Source organism: Erythranthe guttata, chromosome 9 (genome assembly GCF_056151865.1).
Source record: "Erythranthe guttata isolate IM_541 chromosome 9, IM_541, whole genome shotgun sequence".
Taxonomy (NCBI): Eukaryota; Viridiplantae; Streptophyta; class Magnoliopsida; order Lamiales; family Phrymaceae; genus Erythranthe; species Erythranthe guttata.
In genome coordinates this window covers 11,445,790-11,464,829 of record NC_142541.1, presented here as the reverse complement: position 1 = coordinate 11,464,829, position 19,040 = coordinate 11,445,790, and the positions used below count along the sequence as shown (strand labels likewise).

Below are 19,040 nucleotides of genomic sequence, written 5' to 3'. Positions count from 1 at the left end.
TTTTCTTGATTGCATCTGTTTTATTGTTCAATCCAATAATTTCTGAAAAACTAAGGGAATGAATGAATCTGTAATTAGGGCAAACATATTATTTTAACTGAGAAGGGGTGAAATCACTATCATGTGCCATGCACGTGTGTGTGTGTGTGTGTGTTTTTCCATCCAAGTTAATTAAAAAGGTTAATGGCATGACAAAATCGACAGGAAAATAGCCACGTTGAGCACCAGCATTGTAACTCTAAATTACGCAGTAACAAAAATTGAATTTATTTTTTTCTTTTTCTTTTTTGAGTAACAAAAATCGAATTGATGAGTGTTTTTGTTAGGGCTAAGGCTTCGACTTTGGGGATTTGATGCCAGAGGGGAATGAGTTGAGTGGGGCCGAAGGAATGATAATTGAAATCGGAGACGGGCGGGCATTTGGTAATTTCTACAGCTTGACCAAACACTTTCAGTGTTCTGGTTGAAAGACGTAAACTAAAGTCGGAGCCACATTCGAACAATTTTACAAATTCAAGGGTAAATCGATATGATCGAGTAGAACATGGTAAAGTGATCCCGCCCCAAAGCACAATGATGAAAATAAAATTTAGCCCAAGCAAAAATCATGAAATAATTATATGTTCATTTCATATATAAATCTTAATATATTCATCCAACAATTCGATTAGAGCGCTAAACAATTATGTCCTGTAAACGAAGTAGAGCACATAAAAAATATAACAAATGAAATCTCTTATAAACGGAGGTCAAGTCTAATATGCCACCCCATTCAATGGTTTAACGAGTATTTTACGATGGCAGTAAATACAATTCAAGAGCACTTGAGAGAAATATCAATCTTTTAGCCAATACACTTCCTCAAAAGTCAATTCACATACACCTTCATTCATTAAACAATAGAAAAACTGTTGTAAACAAATTTTGATTTGTTTCGGAGCAGTAACATGGAAATGGAGTTGCACACAATAATTATGTATTTATTTCCATGAGTTTAATTCCCAGTTCTCTTTTACTACATCAGTGCAAAAGGCAGAGGTAATAAGTGGAGGAAGAAATAAATATGTAAAAAAACACACCTGGTGTGTGTCTTCATAAGAAAGAAACGTTCCCCAGCCCTCATTTGCAGTGTAACCGCGGCGAACAAGCTGAACTTGTTCTGGCTTTATATTGTGGTGGATGTCCTGATTTTGTTAAGTAAAATATGAATTCGATGCATCAATAATTCAAAACATCCCTAAATGGAAAGAAATCATGAAGTATCTATGAAGTAGATAATCGCATTTCTCTAAACAGAGATTCCTTCTATCACCTGATAAACACTTCTATTTTGATCATGCAAAGAAGAACCAAACAAGAAATGCATGCACAACGCCACCAATATTAATCCAACTCCGCCTCCTTTCCTTAACGACCCCCTTCTCGCTCATAACCCCCTCAATTTCGACACACTACGCCACTCAAGATCCGAAGCAAACGAATTCGAAATCATAACATAACAAATGGAATTCTCAGGATCAACCCCGACAAGCATCGAAGAAACATCTCGAGCTATTTCTAACCTGTTGTGCAGCACCGACTCGGCAAGAATTGCCCCCAAAACAAATTTAATAGCCTCAAAAGGCATGCAACTAACAACACCGAGAGCTTCCTCTATATAACCTGACCGAGCTAAAAGATCGATATAGCACGAATATTGCTCCAACTTGGGCGAAATTAGAGAATCTTTTCGAGTCATTTCGTCGAAAATTTCACGCCATTTATCTAATAGCCCCGAGTGAGTACACGCAGATAAGGCACCGAGGAAAGTTCCGGAATCTGGAAGAAGCAGACAAAGCTCTTGCATTTCGGAGAAGAGTCTCAAAGCTTCATCGCCTTTGCCGTTTACAGCAAGACCTACGATCATGGAATTGAATGAAACCACGTCTTTTCGACTATCTCGGCGAAAACTTCTCTCGCAGCATCCAAATTCCCACCTTTCGAGTACATATCTATCAATGCAGTTGCGAGATTTACGTTGGATGACAGTACATGTTTTTTCCCACTTGTTCGCATGTAGTTGTGAACCCAAATTCCGAGGTCTGAGTCTCCGATTTCAGCACACGCTGAGAGGATGCTGACCATAGTGACGTGGTTAGGACAACATTCGTAGCTCTCCATCATTGATTTGAAATCACACAAAGCCTCTAAAGCGCAGCCGTTTTGAACGTAAGTACCTATCATAGTATTCCAAGAAAGAATGCTTCTTTTACTTTTGTCAGAAATCTGATCAAAATTCACCCTACTCCGCTCCATCTTTCAGCATTTTCCGAAACGAGTACAATATTAACATAATCAGAAGATAAATTGTTGCATTCTTTTAGCATACGTGACATTAGTTTCACCCATTTGTCAAGGTGTAATCGCGGCGAACAAGCTGAACTTGTTCTGGCTTTATATTGTGGTGGATGTCCTGATTTTGTTAAGTAAAATATGAATTCGATGCATCAATAATTCAAAACATCCCTAAATGGAAAGAAATCATGTTTCACTTGCCTGAATACCAGCTTCTCGTGTCCGAACATCTCTACATATCATTACCTTCATTCATTAGCAAAAGATCACAAAACACGCAGATAAAACACTACCCATGGTATCACTTTCAGGCAGCAGATTTTTGTCGAGCATCGTCGTAAATAAATTGAGGGCGTCTTCGGATGATCCGAGTTTAGCATATCCAGAAATCAAACAAGTCCAGCAAAAAACCAAATTTCTCTCAGGCATATCACCAAACACCTGGCGTGCTGACCTCAAATCCCTAACCACCTTGGCATAAACCATAAGCAAGCCGATTTCAGGACATGGCAGTGCACTTGGCGCACGCAATCCACACCGGCACCGCCATCTCTAGAGCACGCCTTGCCGCAGTAAACGGAAATTTGAGCGCGAAATTCGAATGTTAGTGGCCGATAAGACGAGTGGCGATAAGATTGCTCTGGTGCGCATTGAGGCGGAAAATGCGAGCGTGGAGTTGGAGGAGGTGAGCGCGTGGGATGCAGCCTTGTAAGAGGCGGGAGAGATCGTTCACCCGGCGCCCAAGTTGAATCGACTGAGTGACTGAGTTTCCGAGGAATGCAGAGGAAACGAGGGTAGTGTGAAAAGAACCCAGCTTTTGCGCGCCAGGTGGAATGGTGGTGCATCAACAAAAGCTTTGCTCACAAATCTTAATTTTATTTTCCGATACCTTTTTAATCTCATGACAAGTGGACCTTTTTAATCTCATGACAAGTGGACTATTTAATTAAGGGCATATTACAAATAAGCCCATCAGTGGGAACTTATTCATAAAGAGATCCAGACAATATTCTCCTTTACCAATAAGTCCACACATGGTCCAGATTTATGTAAAGGACTAAAATAACCCCTCTTACTTTAATATGCTCCAATTTCATCCTTAACTTACTTTAACTTCAATTTGACCCCAACTTTCACAAATTATTCAATTTTGACCCAAAACTTTTTTTTTTTCACAAATTTTTTTTTTTTCAAAAACTTTTTTTTCCCGCCGGATTCCGGCGTTGACCGGCGGTCAACGCCGGTCTCCGGCGTTGACTTTCTAAATTTTTTTTTTTTTTTTTTTTTTTTTTTTTTTTCCTTCCGGATTTTTTTTCCGGATTCCGGCGTTGACCGGCGGTCAACGCCGGTCTCCGGCGTTGACTTTTTAATTTTTTTTTTTTTTTTTTTTTTTTTTTTCTGTAACTTTTTTTTCCGTTTAAACAGCAATATTGCTGTGAATGACAGTAATATTAACTATATTACTGTTAAACACAGTAAAATTAACTAAACTATAGTTTAACACATTGATATTGCTATATTAATCTCTAGCACATTAATATTAACACAACAAAATTCATTATTATTGTATAATAAAGTAATATTACTATGTTGTCCGTTCAACAAATGTAAACAAAATAAAAAAAACCAAAAGAATTAATATTACTGTGAGTGACAGTAATATTACTATAGCAACAGTAATATTACAATAGTAGACAGTAATATTATTACGTTACTTCGTGAATAACTCGAACAAAACAAACACCCCAAAAAAATAATAATATTGATGTTGTTGACAGTAATATTATTGTGTTTACAGTTATTTTACTGTCAACGACAGTAATATAATTACGTTGACTTGTCAACAAATCAAAAAAAATAAAAAAAAATAATAATAAATAAAAAAATATAATATTGCATTAATTTACTGTCAACGGCAGCACAATTACATAAATGTAATGTCAACGGCAGTACAATTACGTTAATTAACTATCATTGACAGTATAATTACGCTAAATTACTGTCAGTGACAGCACAATTACGGTCAACGTGTAGCGGCGGGCGTGGAAAAACAAAACAAACCAAACAAAAAAAAAAAAACTTAAAAAAACACTAAAGAAAGAGACCGCCGGAAACCGGCGAAAAAATCCGGAAGAAAAGAAAAGAAAAAAAAAAAGAAAAAAGAAAAAAAAAAAAAAAAAAAGTCAACGCCGGAATCCGGAAAAAAAATCCGGAAGAAAAAAAAAAAAAAAAAAAAAAAAAAAAGTTTAAAAAGTCAACGCCGGAATCCGGCGGCAAAAAAAAGTTTTTGAAAAAAAAAAATTTTTTGAAAATAAAAAAAATTTTGGGTCAAAATTTAATAATTTGTGAAATTTGGGGTCAAATTGAGATTAAATTAAGTTAATGATGAAATTGGAGCATATTAAATTATACTCCAAAAAAAAGTCAAAATTGAATTTTTGTGGTCAAAATTGAACTTTTATGGACAAAATTGATTAATTTGGATTACAATTAAGAATTGGGTATAAATGATTGAGGGTAATATTGGGATATACATGAATGTTTCCTTTAGTTATAATAAATATTAAAGGGATGGGCTTATTGGTGAAAGAGATATGTCCCCTATACCTAGAATAATAAACATGCTTGGTTGGGGACTTTTGCATAAAAATCCCTATAATTAATTCTTAAATCTATTTAACTATTAAATTTACCATGGTTGTAAATTTAGGTTCACGTGTTTTGTTACTTTTTTTTTTTTTTTTTTTTTTTTTTTTTTAAGAAAAAATAGAAACTAAGAATAAGGGCTGATAGAAACAAAGAAGAAGAAAAAAAGTAATAAATAAAAAATTTATTCGAGAACTAAATAATAAAGGAAAAAAGAAAAAAGAAATAAAAGACGAGGAGAGTGAAAAAAATTGTTCCAGAATATATAATTTTATTATCACCTAAAATATATAAGACATAATAATATTGATTTATTAATTAGTGTAATTTTTTAAAATGAAAATCAGATCGAAACTAAAAATCTTTTAGGGATAATTAGCAAGACCCCCTCATGTGGTAAAATCATGTAAGGTAGCTCATCCTCCAAATAATAATTTGAGAAAACCCAAATAATTTTTAAACCCCTTAGATTATTCTCTAACTAATTTTTAAACGTAAGATTACAATACTGCCCTCAATGAATCTTAAACCCTAATCGGTTCTCATTTAACCCAGATCACAAATTTTTGTCTCCCTCATCAGTCATTCCTCTCTCTCTGCCACCGACGCCATCAGAGGTTGTGGTCCAGTTGAAACCATAGCCTTCGTCTGCCTTCCTCTTCCTCAACTTCTTCCAAATCGTGCGCTCTGTTTCTGTAGATTCAAATGAAATTTCAATTTTTAGCAATTATTGCGAAATCGAGAAGTTACTTTTGACGATGCTCTTTCAATAATTTGTTTGGCAGATTATCATTGGAGGAGGAGGATCAAAAAATCTGATTTTGATATTCGGTTAGTTTTTCAATGGTTTCTGATTTGGTATTGAAATAATATATTTTCTGAATTAAAATTATGGGTTTTAGGTTTATATTAATAAATCCATTGAATCTGTTGATATTAAGAATTATTAGGAATCCAGATTATTTTTTCTCTTTATCAGTGAAAATGCAGGAAAATGAATACATAAATACTCAAAATTGTATATAATTGACTTTTACTTCTAGTCGATTTTGTTTGTTCAAAATTTGTCTGTACTCACTACTCTGTACTACTTAGAATATGGAAGTGGGGTGGTGATGGTGTGGTGTGGCGACGACGTGGTGACGATGAAGAGCAGATCTAGGGTTTTTTTGTGCATTGTGGCGGAAGACGGCGCAGAAAAAGAAATTCGCGCAGGCAGGGCCCTTAATCGACTACGTGTGTTTAATCGACTATGTTCAATAGTCGGTTAAGGCTTAATCGACTATGTTCAGTAGTCGATTAAGGTTAACAAACTCCAGTTGTTAATTTTTTTTTTTTTTTGATTTTTTGTTTTATTGATTCCAATGTATAAATCAATTACAATGTTTGCATATTTTTTTTAAATATAGTTGTTTTTGCATTTTTTTTTTGTAATTGTGATTTGTTATTTTTAATAGTTAAAATTTTAATCGACTATGCATTAATAAACCTGATAGAGAAAAAAAATTAAAAAAACCAAAAAAAAATTTAAAACGAAATTAAAAACAAAAAAAAATTAAAAAATTAAAGATTTTCCTTAATCGACTATGAAGCATAGTCGATTTAAGACTAATCGACTATGCTTCATAGTCGATTAAAAAAACGGAAAAAAAAAAAAAAAAAAAAAAATCCTGGAGCGCTGATACAGTGATGAGGTGGCGGGCGGGGGTAAAGCTGGAAAACATAATGACTGAAAATGGGTGTGGACTTTTCTCAAATGGACTAAAATATTTTGGGCCTCCCTCAAATTAAAAAAGTAGTGAGGGGGTTTTCTCAAAGAGCCCCAATCTATCTTTTATATCGTAATCATCGGAATTTAGAATGAAAAGTTCTTCCAACATTGACGGAAATCAGTGTTTTTTTCAATATCTACCCATGATTAAATAAAATTAAAAAAAAAGAGGGTCCATTTGATATACACCCCTCATAAGCAACTTACATAGGGCTAGGTTCCTCCCCAAAATTCTTTCTTTGAGATAACTCCTGGAGAGGTAAAAGTACTATTGGGCCCTTATATTCAATTTCCACCAAACTGCATTCAGCATTTCCACCAACTGCAGTCAGCATTTCCACCGACTGCATTTTAGCATTTTTGACCTGCATTTACCACCTTTACAGATTTTTTTAATAAAAAATATAAATGTTTATTTTATTATTTTTTTTATATATATACCTTTTGTATTTTTTTATTTTTTAATTTTCTTTTACTTTTCTTTTAATTATTTTTTTTTACTTTTTTTAATTTTAAATTTTTTTGATTTTTCTTATATTAGTTTTTAAATTATTTACTTAATAAGTTTCCCGTACAGAAATTGACTATAAATGACTATAGTATACTAGTATAATTATATGTAGCCATGAACTGTTTTTTACACCAAAATTACGGTCGGACGATTATGTAGACGGTTGATTATATATAAAAAAAAACTTCGTCTACATCAACAAAATTCACAATTTGGAACTTGATATTATAAATCAATTAGTACCCAACAAAAGAATTAGAAAAACACCAACATCACTATACATCAGGAAAAACCACATAACTAATATATAACTATATATTACTACATGTGACTATATATGACTACATCTATATGACAACATGTGACTATATATGACTACTTGTATATGACTAAGTATGATTATATACGACTACATGTACATGACTACATGTGACTATATATTACTACATGTGACTATATATGACTACTTGTATATGACTACATATGATTATACAGTTAAACCTCTATAAATTAATACAGTTGGGACCATCAAAATTTCATTAATTTAGCAAATATTAACTTATCGATAAATTAATAATTATTAATTTATACATTAATTAATAACTTATTAATTTATGAAATTATTTTTATTATTATTTTCAATAAATGTATCTTTTAATTTTTTTTACATGTATATTATTCAATGCATCATTAGTTCAATGCACTATAGAGCCTGTTTCACAAACAGAAGCTCTTAAAGCAACAATGGTATAGAACGATTTTATGTTGAGTTATGAGAAAACTATACCGAAAGTTCTAACCGTGTTAAGAAAAGTGAGGGATGAGATTGATGGTAATATGAACTTCAACAAGACACAAGCGATAATTAAATTAAATTGTATTAAGCCTTCATAAATCTATAAATATGTAATTGTACCATGTAATTTAAGAATTTTTTTTATGTATTATTAATTTATATATTATATGGGGCTTCTTAAAATTTTCGAATGTGTATTATCTTATAAATTTAGCGAATTATTAATTTAGCACGTTGTCCCCGAGTCGGGACCTGAAAATTTTATTATTTAAGCGAGGTTATTAATTTATCGAGGTTCTACTGTATATGACTACATGTGACTATATATGACTACATGTATATGACCACATGTAACTATAAGAGTATACAGTATAGTTTGTATTTATGGCTTCAAATCCTACTTTTCAACACGACAGTAACTTCGATCTAATCGGTAACTGTTTCGAACTGACGAACAACATGTCCTCTCGGCAAAAGCTTAGTGCATAGAAGGTGTTCAAACACCAAAACCTGTGGAAAAAAAAAACAGGTTCAATTTAAATATTTATATTATAAATCAACTCATAACCAATAAATATAAATCGAAATACGCAATCACGTGCATATGTTACTAAATGTTACTATATGTTACTAAATTATCGTCGACCGACAAATATCGATTAACATACAGTTGCATCCACACACAGAAGAATTTCTTCTTAAAAATAGGTATGTATAGTAACTTTGCGGTATCAACATTTTCGGTTCGTGGATCTAACACATATCTTTAAAACCGTATCAGAAATTTTCAATGGTTACCTATGAATCGCGTGAAAGATGCAGTTTAGCTTCAGTATAACAAAGAATAGAGCAATTCAACCTAAAGACATAAAAAACATAGAGTAGAATCTAACTATTTAACTTCAGTGGAACCTAATACTTAAAGATCTAGAATCTCATTAAAAAAAATAAAAAATAAATGATAACTTTGATACAGAGAATGCCTTTCAACCTAAAAACATAATATTCAGCACAAGGCTCACTATTAACACAAGCAAAACAAATATGCAAAAAGAAAATTAAAGATCTTATCACCTGATTCATGGAATATTCAAATCAATTAAGTTAACAAATTGAATCCGCAAATAGAAAAGAAGAACAAACTCAATTAATTAGGAACCCTTCAAAGAAGAAGCCTTTTTCTTCTGCTATTGGAGCATCTTAAACTGATGCAGAAATTAAGTTTACCGGTGACGGTGGCGGCGGTGAGCAGTGGGCGGTGGTGGGCGGCGGTGTGGCGGTGGGCGGCGGTGTGGCGGTGAGAAGTGGGAGGAGTAGGGGGAGAAGCGGTGGGGATATCGGACGGCGGAGATGATGCAGGCGGCGTAATGGTGGCTGATGGTGCTGGACTTGGTGCTCCCGCCACCGGCGTGGGCGCCGCCGCCACTAGTGCTGTTGTTGGAGGAGGCTTTGGGCGTGGCTGATGGAGCTTGAGACAAATCAGATCCAACTACCAATGGCCGCGCCGCCATTGCTGAAATTTTTCAAGTTTTTTTTTTTCTTTCTGGAATTTGTATAGAGGGGGGGAGAGAGAGAGAGAGAGAGAGAGAGAGAGAGAGAGAGAGAGAGAGAGAGAGAGAGAGAGAGAGAGAGAGAGAGAGAGAGAGAGAGAGAGAGAGAGAGAGAGAGAGAGAGAGAGAGAGAGAGAGAGAGAGAGGGGATAAACGGCGGTGGAGGATGAAGAGAGAAGGGAATGAGAGTTGAGGGATCTAGGGTTTTAAATTGTAACTAAAGGGTAAAATAGGTATTTTAATTTGTCTAGAGGGGTCTATCAAATTAAGATTAGAATTTGGGTTTTTGACTAGGGAAGAAAAATCCTTAGGACCTATCCATATATATTTTCAAAACTAGGGGTTTATCCCACATTTCCCATAAAAAAAAAAGCATAGAGAAAACGGAAGAGAGATAAGTGGGACAATGACGAAGAAAATAAACGAGAGATGAGATGTGTTAGATCGTGGGAATAGAGTTTGAGAATTTAGATGGATATTATAATTGAATTATTATAAATTAATATTAAATAATGGGGTAGAAAAAAGGGTATAATAGTGAACCTGTATTATTTTTTAGGGGCAATAGGCCAAACACCCTCCATTGGTTTTTTATTCTTGATAAATCCATAATTTATTAATGGTATTTGAGATAAATTCAATGGGCTTGAAAACCCATATATGCCCCCACTTATTAGTATAATTAATATAATTATTCAAATTAAAAAAAAATTATACACATAATCTACACCCAAATCTTTTCCATAATTTATATCCCCAAATTACGCTTCACATTTATGCCCAAAATAATGCTCTCAAATCAATTCTAAAAATCTCATTTTTTTTTTCTTATTTTCGATTTCGTCATAAAAAAAAATCGATTTTGTTTCTAAAAAAGTTTATTTTCATTTTCTTAATTTTGGTTTTTTATTTTTTATATTGACCACTATATGTGATTATAGTATTCCGTTACGAAAATCCATTATAAACTTGTCGAAAATCTCTAAGTAATTAATAAAAACCACTATCTAATTAATGAAAGCCCCTCTGTAAATTAACGAAAATCACTATGTAATTAGCAAATTCAATTACAAAAATTCACTAAAAACTTATCAATTAACAAAAACAACTCTATAATTACTGAAAACAACTTTATAATTAACGAAAATCACTATGTAATTAACAAATTCCATTACAAAAATTCACTGAAAACTTACCATTTACGAAAACGACTATGTAATTAATGAAAACCACTCTGCGTGCAAAAACCACTATTTCTTTTAACTTTGAAATCCGGCATTGTCTCAAATCCACTTTGTAAATTGAAAGGATCGATCAACTAGATGCTAAAAACCACATAACAATGGAATCAATATTACCATATATATATATATATATATATATATATATATATATATATATATATATATATATATATATATATATATATATATATATATATATATATATATATATATATATATATATATATATATATATATATATATATATATATATATATATATATATATGGGACGGCTAAAACATATACCGTTTCTTTTTTACTTCATTATCACCAACATAAAAAATAGAAAATAAATAGGTAATGAAATTAATACCCTTAATAAAATCAATATCACACAAATTTTTTGTGTTTGATATTGATTTTTTATTAAATCTTGTAGAGGGAAAAAGAAGAGAGTGGAAAGAGAAAAAAAAAAAAAAAAAAAAAAGAGGAAGAAAAAAAGGGCGTAAAAAATAATTAGGGTTTTGAAAGAGTATATTGGACAATCAAGGGTAGATTTGGAATTATGAAAATAGTATTTGGTGAAATATTATATAAAGGGGGTTTTCACTAATTATTTTTAAGTGTTTCCTTAATTACATCTCCGGCGTTGACTTTCTTTCTGTAACTTTTTTTTTACAGTTTAAACAACAATATTGCTGTGATTGACAGTAATATTAACTATATTACTGTTAAACACAGTAAAATTAACTAAACTATAGTTTAACACGGTAATATTAACACAACAAAACTCATTATTATTGTGTAATAAAGTAATATTACTATGTTGATCGTTCAACAAAGGTAATCATAATAAAAAGCCAGATGAATTAATATTACTGTGAGTGACAGTAATATTGCTACAACAACAGTAATATTACCATCAACCACAGTAATATTACAATAATAGACAGTAATATTATTACGTTACTCCGTGAATAACTCAAACAAACAAAACATTACAAATACAATAATAATATTGATGTGGTTGACATCAATATTACTATAACAACAGTAATATTACCATCAACCACAGTAATATTATTGTGTTTACAGTAATATTACAATAATAGACAGTAATATTATTACGTTACTCCGTGAATAACTTAAACAAAACAAAAAAACCCAAAAAAATAATAATATTGATGTTGTTGACAGTAATATTATTGTGTTTACAGTTATTTTACTGTCAACGACAGTAATATAATTACGTTGACTTGTCAAAAAATTAAAAAAATTAAAAAAATAACAAAAAATAAAACATAATAATATTACGTTAATTTACTGTCAACGGCAGAACAATTACATAAATGTATTGTCAACGGCAGTACAGTTATGTTAATTAACTGTCATTGACAGTATAATAACCTTAATTTACTGTCAGTGACAGCACAATTACGGTCAATGTTTAGCGACGGACGTAAAAAAAAACTTAAAAAAACACTAAAAAAAGTCAACGCCGGAGACCGCCGGTCAATGCTGGAAACTGGCGAAAAATTCCGGAAGAAAAGAAAAGAAAAGTATGGAATTCCTGAATTCCGCCAATTCCAATATGAAAATATCCGAAGTTGGAAACGTATTTTTCCTTTTTAAGTTCCGATTTCTGATTCTTCCAAATTTATTTGGAACGGAAATTGGAATGTTATATAAAATTACCTAAAATTCGATGTTCGATCCGATTTTAGTTTCGAATATTTCTATGGTTTTTCAAAATATATAATATAATTTTATGATATATTTTCTAATTCGATAATATAACTTATGTTATGTTTTATATGAAATAAATATGACCCACATCCTTTAATTTTTTTAATTCTAAATTTGCCCTCAAGCTAAATCCATAAATTCTACAGTCACGTTTCTCTTAGATCTACTTTTCTTATTTCTTCCCTCTTCTCTCTCGTTCTCGCTCCTCTCTGTCACGTTCTCTCTCTCAGTCACCTGACTTGAGCGTCTGAGGAATTTCCGCCGGATCAACCCCCAGCTTAGTTTCCGTGCATTCTGCTCGCAGGAGTCTCAAGATCATCAAGACTCTCAAGCTCATCAAGCACGAGTTTCGAGATCATCAAGCACGTGAGCAAGTGATCATATTTGCTCTCCCAGCTCAGCATACTTCAACTACTTTAAATGATCTAGTTCTAGCATCATCAAGTACGTTATAACGTATCCTTTCAGGTTCTCCTCATTTTTTTAATCAAAATGTGTATTTTAAAAAGTACGATAGTTCGAGGTAAATTTAAATCATCTAAAAGGTCATTTTATAAAATTAAGTCCCTAATCAAATCACTATACAAAATAATTCAACACATATTATAAACACTCAAATTTAAAGAATTCCTTGATATGCAATCATATTTTTAAGAAAACTAACTTTGGAGACAATTTACTTGCTCCGTTGACTTCGGCTTAAGAACATTACCATTTGTATTTTTTATTTTCATCCTGCGTATAGCTCCAAGTACGAGCATCTGATTACGTGGCAAATTCCCATTGGTGGACACGAACATCAATAACGTGGCAAAAACATTACTCCCAATTATATTTATTTTACCACCACTTCCGTCGAAATTTGTCCCGAACGGAATAAAATTGAGAAGTACCGATCGGCCGCCGGCGATGGTACACCGGAAAATCCAGCATCTGAGCTGCGCTCTCATACTTCTCTCCCTCCTACCTCTCACCACGCGCGCTCGCCCCTTCGTGCTCGTCCTCTCCCAGGACGATCTCTCTGACCCCGCCGCCGCCCCCAATTACCCCGCCGCCGCCGACGACGTCGCCGATTTCGATGACTTCCCGGATTCCGAGTCCAAGCCCGACTCAATACTCGACCCTGGGTCGTGGTCCCCACTCTTCGAGCCCGATCCGAGTTTCAAAAGCCCTAACCCTAACGACGACGACGAGGCGATTTACTACAACGGGGTGAGTAGGATGGTGGAGGCGTCCAGTAGAGGGGAATTCAGGATTATGGAGGAGGCGGCGTCGGAGATCGAGGCGGCTGCCGCGCTGGGCCAGCCGCACGGGCAGTCGGTGATGGGGTTTTTCTACAGTATGGGGATTGGGAGGGAGAGGAACGAGGGGAAGGCGTTTTTGCATCACCATTTTGCGGCGCAGGGTGGGAATATGCAGTCGAAGATGGCCTTAGCGTACACTTACTATCGCCAAGAAGTAAGTTCTTTTCTAACTTGGGTTTATTTAACTATATTGCTTTGTGTTGTAAATGAAGATTGGGGAATTTTAGGATTCTTTTGTGAATTGGTATATGCATAAATTTGAGATAATTTGTATGTGTGTTGAATCTGTACCCTTAAATTTTGTTTCAGCAGTCGTTTTTGTTCATTTTCAGTATGAATATTAGAAACTGTGATGGGTTTAGAGGATGGTGTAACTTATGGAAGAATACATTTTGAAGCTGGGAATGAAACTTGTAACCCTATAAATTGTTCTCTGTTCTAATCCAACAATACTCTTTCGGTTTAGGATTTTTGTCTGGTAGAAAAACCGGTGTCTGGACTTATTTATTCATGTTGCTGGATACAAAAGGGCCATCTTTTGGAAATAGTGAATTTAGTTGGTGCTCGTATCACTTGGTTTAAAGAAGCATTATAAGTAGCTCTTCTTTTTTATGGAAACTGTAAATTTATTTGGTTGTGTTCATAGGACTTGGTTTAGAAGCCAGTATTAGGTTCCTCGGTTCCCGTTAGGGAATTTTTATCACGGAATTATGAAATCCTACACTTTTAAAATGTGATTATTAGAGTGGAGTGTGATTCAATTGGAGAACAAGGACTTTTGCTGAAAAAAGATGCATATCCTCGATTGTTCTATACAAAAGCTAAATGACAAAGTGTATCAAGGCACAAAATACCATGAGAAGACTTAGTACAAGGCAGCAGCACATATGTGCCTCATTTTAATTAGGCTACACTAAGTGTGTTTTTAAATCTGTAGGTTATAAAATATATATATGATTCTACGCGATGAATTCCATGAATTTTAGCACTTTGACCACGATAATAGTTTCACTACTTCATCCTAAAAACTTCCTCAGTTTTAGCATATTTACAGCATAATCTCCGAAATCATCAAACTATAATTACTTAGAGAAGCATTCGACTTCTTTCCATTTAGTGACTGTTCCTTGAGTTAGGGTGGCATTTTTTTTTTTTTTTGAGTCGGGCAATCTCATCAACGAGCTATTTTTGTAGCTATCGATTATGTTGTTGATCCATTTTTATTTTGGTGCAGATGCATGACAAAGCAGTTAAGCTGTATGCTGAATTGGCAGAGGTAGCAGTGAACAGTTTTCTCATCTCGAAAGACTCACCTGTGATTGAACCAATTAGAATCCACAATGGCGCCGAGGAAAACAAAGAAGCTCTCAGAAAGTCCAGAGGAGAGGAGGATGAGGATTTCCAGATTTTGGAATACCAGGCACAAAAAGGCAACGCAGGAGCTATGTATAAAATTGGAATATTTTATTACTTTGGTTTGAGAGGTGTGAGACGCGATCATGCTAAGGCATTACGGTGGTTCTCAAAGGCAGTAGAGAAGGGTGAGCCTAGGTCAATGGAACTTCTTGGAGAGATATATGCACGAGGTGCTGGGGTTGAAAGGAACTATTCTAAGGCTCTAGAATGGCTTACGCTTGCATCAAGACAACAACTTTATTCAGCATACAATGGCATGGGATATTTATATGTTAAGGGTTATGGAGTGGAGAAAAAGAACTACACAAAGGTATATTTTTTTTCTTTTCTTGGCTCGTATCGTCTCCTCTTATACCCTGCATTTTCCTCCTACCCTAGGGTCCACTTACGGTTCTTTATTAACTAATTTCTAATATATGAGTATACTGTTTTTAACGTTCCAGTAGTCATTTTCTTCCGTATTTTTCTACGTTCCAAATCCACTGTATGGGCAATGTTAATTTCTGATTTTTTTTTTCTTTTTGCAATGTTAACTTCAGGCAAAGGAGTACTTTGAGAAAGCTGCCGAAAATGAAGAAGCTGGTGGATTCTACAACCTTGGGGTGATGTATCTAAAGGGTCTAGGGGTGAAACGGGATTTGAAAATAGCAACCAAGTACTTTGCACTTGCTGCTAATGCAGGTCAACCAAAAGCATTCTACCAATTAGCAAAAATGTTTCATACTGGTGTGGGCCTCAAGAAGAATCTGCAAATGGTAAGTCTAACTTTTACTTGAGTAATGTCTCTTCCGAAAGACTAGATTATGTCTCTCTTTTTAGCTCACTCTCTGTTTGAACAACTTGACAACATGTTTGTGTTTTTGCTTTATTACCGAGCAGTCCATTTGATTACTTATTGAGATTCTTTTTTGTTGCTTTTTTCTTGCACTGTTATTTTTCCATTTATTTTTTATGAATTGTAATTTGAAGTACAAAATCCTTGGTGATTTTAGGCAACAGCGTTATATAAGCTAGTTGCAGAGCGTGGACCATGGAGTTCGTTGTCTAGATGGGCACTAGAGTCATATTTAAAAGGTGACATAGGCAAGGCATTCCTTTTGTACTCGAGAATGGCGGAGATAGGGTATGAGGTGGCACAAAGTAATGCTGCTTGGATTCTCGACAAATACGAGGAACATAGTATGTGCATGGGGGAGTCTGGACTCTGTACTGACGCTGAAAGGCATCAACGTGCACACGCCTTGTGGTGGAAAGCTTCTGAGCAGGGTAACGAACATGCTGCTCTGCTTATAGGGGATGCATATTATTACGGTCGGGTATGTTAATAATGTTTTCTTGGTTATTTCAAGACATTCTTGTTGAGGGTTTTATCTACAATTATGTGCCTTGCTATCTACTCTGCAGGGTACAGAACGGGATTATGATCGTGCAGCCGAAGCCTACATGCATGCTAAATCTCAGTCAAATGCTCAAGCCATGTTCAATCTTGGATATATGCATGAGCATGGGCAGGGACTACCATTGGATCTACACCTTGCCAAGCGTTATTATGACCAAGCCTTGGAAGTTGACCCTGCTGCAAAATTACCTGTATCGCTAGCCCTTGGCAGCCTATGGATACGAAGAAATTATGCCAACAGTTTCCTTGTGAGTCCATCTTCTTGTTGTTATTCTCTTGTCATCAGTTATTCTCAACTTTACGAAATTACTCAGTGATTAAAACAATTAAAAGTAAATTTTGGAAATTGTCAAAAAAATTATCTATTCTAGACAGGCCCTTAAACCGATAGTTTTGATTTTTATGAACGTCGAAATTTGATGCAAGAAAGAAACCTCTCTCATGCCAAACTGATCTTGGCATAACACTCTTTTCTATGAACAACCCCTCCATTGATATGGGGTTGACTTTTTTAATCTTTTGTACGCATTGGTTTGACATAATGAAATGTAGTCCTATGGTTTGACAACAATGCATGAGCTAGGTTGGGCCTTCTTTTTTCTGCATGCATGTGGCGAACTGTACTCTTAATTGTTCTAATCACTTGGTAGTTTGTTTAGATTGAGAATAACGGATGATAAAAAAATAACTGAAGAGATAAGAGTATCGAATCAAACTCCGTATTGCTATATACAAGATTCTTAAATATCTACTGAGAAACACTCATGTGTTTACCTGTAAATACACAGCATAGTTCTTTTCCTTCGTTGAGTTTGACCTTTTCCTAATGATATATTATCTCAACTTAATGGATGACTTGGTTTGTTAGGTTGATATGATTGATTCGCTACCTGAAGTTTATCCAAAAGTGGAGGATTGGGTGGAAAATGTACTATTGGAGGAAGGAAATGCGACAATTCTAACACTGTTGGCCTGCCTCTTTACGGTTCTTTTTCTACGTGAAAGGCAAAGAAGACAGCCTGTAGCCGCTGACTTGGCCCCACCTGAACTGATGATGCCAGCTGGCCGGCTGCAATTCTAGACAAAGTATAATTTTTGTTGTGCAAAAAGGGAACATCGTAGGACGTGTCTTCACTCACTCACTCACCGAACCCAAAGGAAGGATTCTTTTGCAGGAAGATGTATAGGTGTTTGTTTGATTGGTTAAAGAGTAGCCTCTTTTTTTTTTTTTTTTTTTTTTTTATGGTTTTTGCTTCATGCATGTTGTAAAATAGAAAGGTGGGGGGGTTTTCACAAGGTGGAAAAGGAACATAGAAATTTTAGTTGTAGAATTTGGGGCTCTGATTAATGACACTTGAGTCATCTCTTTTGTACAAATTGAACAAAGAATTGAAGAAAAAGAGAGGATTTTGGACTTTATGATACTTCCCTTCTTTTGCAAATGGAGTTTTTGTTTTTGTTTCTCTTTGATAAGCTATTTTGAATCTGTAATTTCATAAGCATCTATTCAACAATTTCGAAATAGAATTCACCTAATGTTTCACTTCATTTTCTCCATTATTTTAGACTAAAATCTGATAGTTCCTCAATGTAGAATGTGATAGTAAGAAAATTTCAATTCAGGGTAAATTACAAACACCCCCCTGAGGTATGGTCAAATTACAAAAATCCCCCTCTTGTTTGGATCATTACATCTACCCCCCTCAACTATGATTTTTTTTTAGACCTCCACCTCTATGGTGCCAAATTCAACATAGTCATCTAGATTCCGTGAAATGTGATCTAGTTTGTACTCTTTTTGTGTAAAAAATACAGCTTCCGATGCACCACAAACTGATATATACAAGTTAAAAATCACATATTATGATCATCTTGCTTCATAATGTAGAGTTTGAATGGGATAAAACGGGTACAAAAGTGATAATATTCCATATAATCTCGAAGATTCCACTAAATTTGATGAGTTGAGGGGGGTGGTTGTAATTATTCAAACAAGAGGGGTGTTTTTGTAATTTGACCATACCTCAGGGGGGTGTTTGTAATTTACCCTTTCAATTCACCATAGGAGCATTAATAAGAGAGGAAAATATGTATTTCATTAACGTTAGAGAACTTCATAAGCGGTAAATTTGGAAAATAAATAAATAGTGCTCCATTGGAAGAGAGGAACGACAAGGAAGTCTCTTTTGAAACAAAAAGCAATTAAGTAAACAATTAGGGCTCGTTCGGTTACCGCTACAAAGTTCTACTGACTAAATAGTAGGGGCTAATAACATGTCTGATTGGTAATATTCACACTTTTTCAACTCCGCTATTAAATTCAAAGTCCGCTATTAAATGCT

At 34.3% G+C, this 19,040-nt stretch overlaps 1 protein-coding gene, 1 long non-coding RNA gene and 1 pseudogene across 2 annotated transcripts; 2 read left to right on the top strand and 1 right to left on the bottom strand.

Moving 5' to 3' along the window:
- Window positions 1-872: 872 nt before the first annotated feature.
- On the bottom strand, window positions 873-3,178 carry LOC148768088 (pentatricopeptide repeat-containing protein At1g08070, chloroplastic-like; annotated as a pseudogene).
- A 2,318-nt stretch (window positions 3,179-5,496) lies between these two features.
- On the top strand, window positions 5,497-6,407 carry LOC148768087 (uncharacterized). The gene is made up of 2 exons (XR_016033642.1): window positions 5,497-5,811; window positions 6,076-6,407. It is a non-coding gene; the product is annotated as an uncharacterized LOC148768087 (long non-coding RNA).
- Window positions 6,408-13,216: 6,809 nt separating this feature from the next.
- Window positions 13,217-18,140, top strand: EBS5 (HCP-like superfamily protein). Its single transcript, XM_012986081.2, has 6 exons — window positions 13,217-14,037; window positions 15,118-15,609; window positions 15,839-16,054; window positions 16,292-16,615; window positions 16,704-16,946; window positions 17,567-18,140. Exons 1-6 carry the CDS (start codon window positions 13,489-13,491, stop codon window positions 17,777-17,779), a joined length of 2,037 nt encoding a protein of 678 aa, XP_012841535.2. The 5' UTR covers window positions 13,217-13,488; the 3' UTR covers window positions 17,780-18,140.
- Window positions 18,141-19,040: the final 900 nt, after the last annotated feature.